The 11,415-nt window shown below is 41.7% G+C and overlaps 1 protein-coding gene across 1 annotated transcript in view; it reads left to right on the top strand.

Annotated features, from left to right (window-relative positions):
* Window positions 1-1,250: 1,250 nt before the first annotated feature.
* The window catches only part of SLC9A6 (solute carrier family 9 member A6), a 50,037-nt gene continuing 39,872 nt past the window's right edge, over window positions 1,251-11,415 (top strand). The window contains 2 exon segments of the mRNA XM_086389154.1: window positions 1,251-1,602; window positions 9,884-10,083. Of these exon segments, the coding sequence (XP_086245280.1) occupies window positions 1,275-1,602; window positions 9,884-10,083 (528 nt within the window). The 5' untranslated portion in view covers window positions 1,251-1,274.

Here is an 11,415-nt window from a genome sequence, read left to right as displayed (position 1 = left end):
AGGGGTGAAATGAGCTCATTCAAAAACATTTCTAGGGGATTTCCCTGGTGATCCAGTGGCTAAGACTCCACACTCCCAATGTAGGGGGCCTGGGTTCAATCCCTGGTCAGGGAACTAGATCCCACATGCCACAACTAAGACCCAGCACATCTAAATAAATAAATAATTTTTAAAAAGCATTCTTAATTTTGGCAATTGGTAAGAGTCTCACCAGCATTACGTTCACGATCCAACAGGTAGAGGCCTGAGGGAGAGTGGCAGGTCAGGTCTTGGAACTGGAGTTCATTCCTGCAGAATTAGAAATGAAACATCTAGAGAAAGTCTAGAGAGAACAAAAAGCCCACAAAGACTAATGAGTGATCTGAGAGGAAGGGAGAAAATAGAAATCCACTGTTCTCAGAGTGGTGAGAACTGTGAAAATCTTGGGTACATGGTTGAAAGGCTGAGAACAGGGAAAATACTCTTTGAAGAAGAGAGATGAGATACGGTGTTAAAGGTGGCTTCTGAGCTGGGGAAATCTCCTTTAAGATGGCAGAGGAAAGGAGCAAGAGGAAAAGGAGAAACACATCACATCACAAAAGATTTCTTCCTGGGGAGGGAGGAGACTAGAGCACAGGGAAATTTAAGCACAAACCGACTGAATCTTTGCGAGATTGAGGAGTTTATCTGTAAGAGATGACTTACATCGGGTGTTTACGTGTAAAGAAAACTGAGCATAAAGACACACGCAGAATCCTTGCCTTTGAGTCAATTATTTATGAACTATTACAGTGCTATTTTCCCCCCCTTTGAGGACACAACAAGGAGAATCCAATTTAAATTAAAGATGGAGATTTAGGCCCTTCCCAAGAGGACAACTTCTTATCCTGTTAAGAGACACTGGGGGACAATGTTGAGATGGGTTATGAAAGATCCATTCCTCTGAGACCTTTAAGAATAGGATCAAACTAGACTGAGCGCAATCTGCCACTGCTTTGATTACGCTGAACCCAGGTTTCTTTTCCAGAAGGCGGTGGACTAGATTCGACGGCCTTTCATTCCCTGGCAGCGGAGCCTGGGGGGAAGCTGATGTGGCGGGGGACAGAAGGCCAAAGTCATAGGGCCCAGCGAGCTGGGAGTGGCGCGTCCGCTTTAAGAGCGGCAGCGGCGGCGGCGGCGGCGGCGCGCGCTCCGACGGCTTCCCTGGGGCCCCGCCCCTTTCCCGTGAGCCCTCGGGGAGTGGTCCGACCGCGGGCGGCTGCGGGTGAGGAGCGGGGCGGGCGGTGGGGGGAGTCATGGCTCGACGCGGCTGGCTGCGGGCGCCCCTCCGCCGCGGCGTCGACGGCGGCGGCCCCCGGGCCCGCCGGCTTACGCGGCCGCTCTGGTTACTTCTCGCAGTGGGCGTCTTTGGCTGGGCCGGGGCTTCGGACGGCGCTGGCGGAGAAGCGAGAGCCATGGACGAGGAAATCGTGTCAGAGAAGCAAGCTGAGGAGAGCCACCGGCAGGACAGCGCCAACCTGCTCATCTTCATCCTGCTGCTCACGCTTACCATTCTCACGATCTGGCTCTTCAAGCACCGCCGGGCCCGCTTCCTGCACGAAACCGGCCTGGCTATGATTTATGGCAAGTGTCTCAACCCCGTGTCTGCCCCGGGCGCTCCCCCTTTCTCTGTCCGCCGGCTGCCTCACCTCCTCTCTTGGCTCTGCTCGGCCTACGTACCGCTCCCCTTCCCATTGCTTCCATTTTCCGCCTCGCCTTTCTCCCGGATCTCCGTTTCTCTTCGTCGCCCCCTTTTTTTCCTGCTTCACTCCTCGTTTCTCTGCCTCACCCCATTTTCTCCTAAGCTTCGTCCCCCGTTTTCTCGGCCTCGCTCCCCCCTTTCCTCTGCCAGTCCACACCATTTTCCCTCCGACCCCACCTCCCTTTTCTTCCGCACCCCTCCTCTCCGCCTCTGCCTACCGAGCTCGGGACCCAGGACTGAGGATGGAAAGGGAGTGGGTGCGGTGTCTCGGATTGGGTTGAGGACTGGGGGAGGGGAAGCCAGCCCAGCTATCCATTTCTCTGGGATGTCAGTTCGTTTAAGGTCCACTGAAGCTGCAGCAGTATCTCTGCTGCTCAGCATCTGGCGTTCCCTTGGAGCCAGAGTCCACCTTTCCCCATCACCCAGCTCTTGCTATGCCCTGTCTTTTGGAGGCTGAGAAAAACCTGAACGGGAAAGAAGCCGAAGGCGGCTTAGGGCAATTTTGATGACATCTTGATGTATTGTACTAGGCTTGTGATATCTGATATGAATACATATGGTTGACTCTTCTAATTCAGGCCGTGCCGAGGTAAGGACAAGAGATAAAGATCTTCCGGCAGCGTGTTGTACTGTAGGATGGTCAGAACAGTTCCGCCAAACAGTAATTAGGAGCACCACGCATATGCAGTGCGATGGGTGACTTGCTGATGGCATAAGGTTGTTGACAGATTGTTGAGTAAATGGCTTCAGTTCTTGTGTCTTAGTGTGCTTTCTTTTTGAGATTTCTTATTTATCTTTATTTTTTGATCATAAGGGGAGAAGGGCAAATCAAACCACAGACTCAGAGGCATTTTGGCCTCTGCTGGGGACTCATGAGAGGAAAAGATGCATATTGCTGTCTTAATCTAGGATGACCAGGAGGGGATATATGGCTGAAGAGAAGAGGGCAGATAAACAGTCCTTTCTGTGCAGTTCATGAGTGAAGATTATCTGCATTTGAAACAGGCTTAAACTGATGAGCTTGTTGAGCTTTGTGTCTCAGACTTGCAGATAGGTGGGAGAAGCCTTGGCATAAAAAGACGTTTCTCCACGCACCCCCCCACCCCCACCCCTTTCCAGTAAATACAGACTTCTGGAATGTGCAGCTCAAGGGTAGCATAGCAAGGAAAGGTAGCTGTGTGTATCAGGAAAATGCAGGAACTCAGACTTATTTTTCATTTGTAAGGTAATAAAATTCTAAGCCTGTGTGCAAAATATCTCTGCTTCCTGAGATTCTTAGATTTTAGACATATTGGGTGGTGGTTTTCATATTTCATGTTTTTGTATTCTATTTGCAGCACTCCTTAAGCTGAGTTAGTCAGATAAACTGTATATCTCTGTTTAATTTCTCTGTATAACAGTGTGTGATTTATTTACTATCCTCAACAAACGTTTGCTACTCAGCTTACTATGTTATGCACAGAAAATACAAAGAAATATATGATCCCTACCTTAAAAGAACTTACCTTTCTTGGGTAGACAAGTCATATAAAGAAAATAAAGGATCTTAAATTCCATTAAATGCCAAATGAGTATTATGGTGTTAAAATAAGGAACCGATCACTGTAACCTCTTTCCTATAGAGAGAGAGTATGATAAAGTGGTTCAAGATGGTTAGATCACAGGTCTGCAAATTGTTTCTGAAAGGGGCCACAGAGTAAATATTGTCAGCTTTGTGGATCACATCAATCTCTGTGTTGTGAAAGTGTTTGTTTTGTTTTGTTTTTCTTTTTGTAAACCTTTAAAAATTTAAAAGCCATTCTTAGCTCTTGTACCATACAAAAACAGACCACCACCGTGATTTCTAGCCCATGTTTTAGAGTCAGACCTGGGTTCCTATTTCGCTGTGCCAATAGCTCTGTGATCTTGGGCAAGTTCACCTTCTTACACTGTCATCTATAAATTGGGAACAATGATAGTAGCATTATTGTGAGGAAGAAATGTTTTTAGCTCAGTATCTGACCCCTAAGTAAATGCTCATTAAATGAGAGTTTCAATTGCATTATTATTGCTGTTATAACTGCATTTTCTCAGGTTAAGCTCAGAATGATTCTTTTAATTGACTCAGTCTTGTAAGTTAAGAGGCAGACATAGTATTTTTTACAAAAGTCAAATAGAGACTTAGAATTGCCCTGACAACATTTGTTCTTTGGTAGTTGATATCATTAACCTCCTCTAATTCTTGGGCTAAAGGAGAAAAGTGGGATTACTGATTTCCTTCCCTGATGTTTCTAAGTTAATAAAAAGTGATGGAGTACCTTAGTGTTGGTGTTGTGTGAAGAAAAAACAAGGGTGTCTCTTGTGGAATATAAAGTAAAAGAGATTTACCTGGGTGTCAAATCGGGTTGATTTGCCATGACTTGGCATTCTTTAGCCTGTCCCATTTTCTCAGTATGGGTGATCGGGGGCTGTGGATGAACAGCTCCTGACCAACTCCCAAATCCAGTTTGAGAATAGGTGAGGCTCAAAGTACTTTCAGTGCCATGAAAATTAGGACATTTTCTAGTCATAATTACCATCTGCCATTTACCTTTTCTTACAACTTGTACCATTATAGCTATTATGTTAATATAGTACTTTAAGACCTTTAGTTTTTAGCTTTACTTCCAGATGAAAAGACTTCTTACTCTGGGAATGTCCAGATCACCAAGATTCAGTCCACTGATGATTTAGCTACCTAAATCCTGGAAAAATGCTACTTAAAATAAGCCTCTCCTTTATCTTTTTGAGAAGCAAGGGTAAAAAAAGAAAATGAGATTAAATTGCCAACGTGGTCACTTTCTAGATTGTAATATAGCCTAGTTACAAACACAATGCTGAAGCACCCAAGTGTTCTGTTCCCTGGGCTAGTTTGCTTAAGAAGCTTCAAAGTGAGTTACCGTTAGTAAGTCTGAAAACTGCAGTGTGCTTTTAGATGGTATAAAAAGCAAAAAGCAAGGAAGCAGTACTTATTATGCCTGAAACTACAGCATCCAGAGTCCCAAGTTTAACTAATGTGATTCATCAATAAATATTTATTGTCTTTGATGTATGAGACATAATGGGAAAATACAGATGAGTCATCCTCCCTGCCCACAAAGCACTTACAATCTAGTGACTGAATAGGAAGTGTTTACTGAGCATTATAACATTAGACACTGCTAGATGGTCTCCAGATATCTCATTTAAACCTCATAACGACACTGTAAGATGGGTACTATTATCTTTCCCATTTTACAGATGAGGAAATTGGGGCACAGGGAGGTTCAGTGACCTGCCTGAAGTCACATAACTTGTAAGGATGAAGTTCAGTCAGTCAGCCTCAGAGCCCCATTCTCTTAGCCTCTTAAAACATATTACCTCATGTCGAAGAGATAAAGCTTATTTATGAAAACGAACTATGTTAGTATTATCATCACTACGTATGAGGAAACTGAGGTTCAATGAGAGATTATCTACGGTAGAATCACAGACTAGAACTTGATGGAGCCAGAATTGATACTTCTATCTGCCCTCCAAACTTGTGCTTTTTCTCCTTCACTATGTTATATTAAATTTCATAAGATCAGATATGAAGGGAGTTAATACTTAAAGTTACAGGGGTTTTAAAGTGAGTTGTGAGGGAAACCTGTGAGAGAATGGAGACATAACCACCAGAGAACAAGTTAGTGACATGAAAGCCAGGAAGTGATAAGAAAATTATAAAGACTTTGGAAATAGAAAATGCAGATTTTAATTCTGGTTTTGTCAATGCCAAATAATGTTGGGAAAGTCATTTATCCCCATTTTATAGATGAGAAAATAGTGACAGATTCATAATAGTTGAATTAACTTTTAAGACAGAATCTAACAGCGTTCTTCAAGAAGCAGATAAATATTATATATGTATACACACACATATACAAATATGCATATATTTTTAACCTGTAGAAATCTTTATCAATTTTGGCCATACTTAAGTTTCTTCCATATTTTTGATTATCAGAGGCTTCTAGTATGATAAGCTGGAAGGATGTGCTGAAATCCATTAAAAAACCAGTTTCCACTATGGGACTCATACAGTGGTTGGGCCTTGGGTCCAGAGGGCCTGAGTCCTCAGTCCTTGGGAGGGTCTCCAGCACAAGAGGGTCAGGAATGTGTAGGAAGGGAGGGACTTGTCTCTGGTGAAAGATATCTCTTTGTGGTTGTACACTTTGTTGCCTGACAGTGGTAATTTTAAATGTCATGATATCAATATTTTTTGTGCCTCTGTGTAGGAAGCGAGAATTTTCTGCCTTATCCCCTTAACAAAGCACTCCTTTTGTGTACTTTCTCTTTACTGAGAACTGCCTTAACTCCATGATTAGGATTTGACCTTTCACAGAGCCCAAGTTAACTTGATCTGTCAACTTTATTCAAAGAAATTCTAATTTTTCAGCTGTCTGATGCTGTAATAAGAAGATCTGATTCTTTTGCAACCTAAGTAATTATTCTCCTTGCTGGTGTTTTAACTGCCAGGGTATAAGATTTGTCCAAGTGCTGAGCCCTCCTCAGGACACACAGTGACATTTCAGCATTGGATTGGGGTGCAGTAGAACCTGTGGGTACTCTTCCTTATATAGTTAGGCTTGGGGATAAGGAAAGAATTTATGCTGATATTATTGCTGCTTGTAATAGCTTAACTGTGATTTTTGTACATCAATGTAAGGGGACAACTTAGTACTACTTAGCCTCTTAATTAGGAGGTCTTATGGGATAGTAGAAAAAAGAGATATTTCCATATCATATAGACAGGATGACTGTGGAGTGATAACCTTTTCTCTCCCAGATTATGTTTATCAAACACAGTATCCAGCCATCACTTTTTAATTTTGTTTTTTGGAGGTGAAATATTTTCAAAGTGTATCTTTTCCTGGTAGCTTAGTGGTAAAGAATCTGCCTTCCAGTGCAGGAGACATGGGTTTGATCCCTGGGTTGGAAGATCCCCTGGAGAAGGAAATGGCAACCCACTCCAGTATTCTTGCCTGGGAAATCCCATGGACAGAGGAGCCTGGTGGGCTACAGTCTATGGGATCACAAAACAATTGGACACGACTTAGTGACTAAACAGCAAGATCAAATCTTTCAATTATTATTTATTAAATTTTAAATAAATTTATACCCCTTTACCCATTTCTCCCATCCCTTTCCACCTGCCTCTGGCAACCACCAGAGCTTGTATCTATTGAGCTTGTTTTTTGTTTTATTCTTTTTAAGATTCCACATAAAAGAGAATACAGTATTTGTCTTTCTCTGTCCAACTTATTTCACTTAGCATAATGCCCTCAATGTCCATCATGTTGTTTCAAATATCTGAATCTTTGTTAAAATGTTTTTTAGAGTCGATGCCATTGTACTGGTTACCAGTTTCTCATTGTTGCTCATTTAAAAAAAGAAAATTACATGTGACTATAAGTTGAAGAGAAGGATCCTTCATCTCTGCTGCTTCCTTCTCCATTCCCGGCCAACTACTGCTCTGGCACTCCCCATTTCTGCTTTATCACTCCCCACTCTGGCCTAGCTTCTGCCTCCACTACTTCACTGAAATTGCTCTTACCAAGGTCACCTGTGACCTCCTTGTTGCCAAACCCAATTGACACTTCTTAATGCTTGTCTTCCTTGACTTTGCTGCAGCATTTACTAGTTTTCATCACTTCCTCCTCTGTTCTTCCTATGCCTCTGGCTTTTCTTTCTTAGACTCCTTCATCGTCTTCTTCTCTTCTACCAGCCCCTTAATTTTGGCATAAAACTCTGGGCATATATCCATAGTCCTCTTCTCACTTTGTTTGCTCCCTAGGTAATCCCTTCTGCACTTGACTTCAACCATCTTATGACTGCCAAGTGTATATCGCCAGTCCAGACCCTCCCCCTTCCTTGAGGTCCAGATCCCACATACTCAACTGTGCATGTATCACAGGTACATCAAACTCAACATGTCCAAAATGAAGCTGCACATTTCCCCTAGAAATCTGTCCCCTGCCTCACTCACTGGCCCAGCTTATCCACCTAGTTGCCAAGTCACTTTAGGTTCCTCTTAGTTTTTCATCTCCCTTGCTCCCAGTCTTCTCAGTCACCAAATTCTTTTACAAGATAATACTTTCTAAAAATCTCCCTCTCTCCCTATCTCTGCTGTCTTAGATTAGGCCCTGCATTCTTAGTGCCTGAATAACCTCAGTGGCCTTCTTATCTGACCTTCCCGAACCTCTGTAGTCTAGACCAGTCATGCTAAAATAGAAATCTGATGTCAAGCCCCTGCTTATAGGCTTTCTATGGCTTCATTTGCTTTCAGGATAAAGTCTAAACTCCCTTCCCCAACATGCAAGGTCTTTCGTGATTCAGCTCCTGCCAGTCTTTCACACCTCAACTCTTGACACTTGATATCCCAGCCATCCTGAACTATTTATGATTCCCTGAATGGGCTATGTTTTCTCACTCTTCCGTGACTGGATATGTACTGCTAGTCCTCATACCTGGGAAACCATTTTCTCTGACTTTGTTACTTGCTTAGATGACACCTCTGGAAAGACTTTCCTAATGTCCCACTCCCTTTGCCAAGTGGACTGAGAGCTACTTGAAGGAGGGACCTTGTTTTCATTTGTGAACCCTGTGGGCCTACTTTGCATAATAGTCCATTCACATATATTAAAAGAAAGACTGACCAGTTAGAGTGGACGGAGACAGGAAGGTAAAATGCCATTAAAGCAGAGTTAAGGAAAGTTCCAGATGTTTGAGTTCAATTTGCAGTTGAGGTATATCTATACACTGAAGCATTACTTGACCATAAAAAGAAATAAAGCACTGATATATGCTACAACATGGATAAACCCTGAAAACATTATGCTAAGGAAAAGAAGCCAGACATAAAAGGTCACATATTGTAGGATTCCATTTATATGAAATATCTGGAATAGGCAGATTTATCTAGAGAAAAAGTAGATTAGTGGCTGTCAGGGGATGGCAGTTGGGGTGGGGGAAATGGAGAGTGACTGCTAATAGGTCTAGGGTTTCTTTTTGGAGCAATGAAAATGTTTTGGAATTGGAAAGTAGTGATCAGTATACAACTTTGTGAATATACTAGAAGCCACTGAATTGTACAGTTTAAAAGGATAAACTTTGTGGTACTTGAGTTATATCACAATAAAGTCATTTTTAAACATTTTTGATCAATCTAGGTTTATAGTACTTAGAACATTGTGAATAACTGAATATCAATATGATGATCCAGGTAAAATTCTAATAATACATTGATATCATAGTGTCAAAGTCAGTTCTTCTGTCCATGTTTTCATTTTGAAACATATTTTAAAATTAAAATCTGAACCTTTAGTATTAGAAGAACTCAATCTACAAACATTAACTTTCCAGTTTGTAAAAATTGTATTTGGCCAGCCGTGTGCTTTAGGAGGAGAAGGCAATGGCACCCCACTCCAGTACTCTTGCCTGGAAAATCCCATGGATGGAGGAGCCTGGTAGGCTACAGTCCATGGGGTCCCTAAGAGTCGGACATGGCTGAGCGACTTCACTTTCACTTTTCACTTTCATGCATTGGAGAAGGAAATGTCAACCCACTCCATTGTTCTTTCCTGGAGAATCCCAGGGACGGAAAGCCTGGTGGGCTGCCGTCTATGGGGTCGCACAGAGTCGGACATGACTAAAGTGACTTAGCAGCAGCAGCAGCAGTGCTTTAGGAATGACTTAAGAAAATAGCAAGAAGTTAGGACTTGTGAATTGGTATTAATAGATGGAGATGGTAAACACATTTCTAACATAATTATACTGTCAGGTTGGGACACCTTGGAGCATGTACTGTGTACAGATGATCTGAAGGTATTTCCTCATTTTGTTACTTTCCTAATCACTTATTTATATCTTAATCTAGGAATACAATATGCGTTGTTACCCCCAGGGATATTTACCCCTCCTGTCACTGGAGTTAAATTGGGCACTTAGATTTGTGAATTTAGTAGGACTTTAAAATGTAACTGCATTTGGTCTAAAAATGAATTTTGAACTACAGGAAACTATCATAAGAGATTTTCTGTTATTAATCCAGAGGTATGTGTGGGGTACACAAGAAGTAGTTTCTGTATGAAAGAAGAGCTTATATTATTCTTTTATTATTTCCAGGTCTTTTGGTGGGCCTTGTGCTTCGATATGGCATTCACGTTCCAAGCGATGTGAATAACGTGACCCTGAGCTGTGAAGTGCAGTCAAGCCCAACTACCTTATTGGTAAATGTTAGTGGAAAATTTTATGAGTATACGCTGAAAGGAGAGATTAGTTCACATGAACTCAATAACGTTCAAGATAATGAAATGCTTAGAAAGGTAAGTTCTTCATTAAAGAGAACCTTTGGATTTTTTAAAAAGTATATAATAGCAGCAAAGTGATTCAGGAGAAAAATAATGAATTTTTAATGATATTTAGAATAATCAGTATTTTCAAATGCATTAAAACCTCAATGAATGAATGTAATGCAGTGCTAAGGAAGTTGTCATGTCTACAGTTTGATTTTCTGATTGAAACTAAGTACTGTAATTGTTTTTGTTTCACTCTGTAATGTTTACAGTTGTAATAAATGGTAACCGGTATTGAGTTAAGCAGAATTTATAAATATTTCTTTCAATTTGCCTATGGCCCTTGGAGTTTTATGGTACTTTAGCACATAGCATTTATATGATAATACCTAAAATATTCCATGAATATTTTTTTGAATTCTTTCTTGCCTTGATTGTGTTGTAGAGTGCTTAGTCACTCAGTCCCATCTGACTCTTTGCAACCAGTAGGACTGTAGCCTGCCAGGCTCCTCTGTCCATGGGATTTTTCAGGCAAGAATACTGGAGTGGGTTGCCATTTCCTCCTCCAGGGATCTTCCCAACTCAGGGATTGAACGGGCATCTCCTGTGTCTCCTGCGTTGCAGGCGGATTCTTTACCCACTGAGCCAGGAGGGATGCCCTTGTGTTGTATACTGAGCACAATTTAATCTTTCTTTGATTCATAAGGGCCTCAACCTGAGTATCAGGTACTGTACCATGGTGTGCATGAAACTTGATGTAGGTTGGTTTCAGTCTTACTGGCTCTCAGACATTCCTGGAGCTGCTTTCTCCTGACCCATTCATAGTTCCCATCCTGACGTGTCTCAGGGCCTCATATCTCTGTTTTCATCCACCCTTGACCATTTGCCTCCACATCTGCTTTCTACATTGACAGGACTTGGCTTTTACAACTACTTGGTTGTGTTTTTGACCATCTTTAATGCTTTTCAAAATTTCACACAAACTTAAATTTTACTTTGCAGCTAGAGCTTTTTTCTACCTGTGGAAAATTCTAGTTCCTTAAAAGCTCTAGGAAATGAACTTTTAGCTTGGCTATGTGTGTAGCTGCTCTGTGTTCTTGTCAAATCCTACTGTAGCCTTATGAACAGAAGGGGACATCTGTATTATTATAGGGAATAGATAGTAAAAGGAATGGGCTGTCAGGACTAGAAATCTGATTTGTACAGAAACTTTTTATATTATGCTATATACCTTTAGAGATGTTACCTATGCAAGAACTCTGTTTCCTCTTGCCAACAATAATTCTGTACTCCCAAATTTTATGTTACCAGTTTGGGGCCTCTTTTATTTAAAGCAAAGACATGTTCATACTTTCTCTTATT

This window comes from Bos grunniens, chromosome X (assembly GCF_055505025.1).
Source record: "Bos grunniens cultivar Pamir isolate PY7600 chromosome X, Bosgru_T2T1.0, whole genome shotgun sequence".
NCBI lineage: Eukaryota > Metazoa > Chordata > Mammalia > Artiodactyla > Bovidae > Bos > Bos grunniens.
This window is presented reverse-complemented; position numbering and strand designations above follow the sequence as displayed.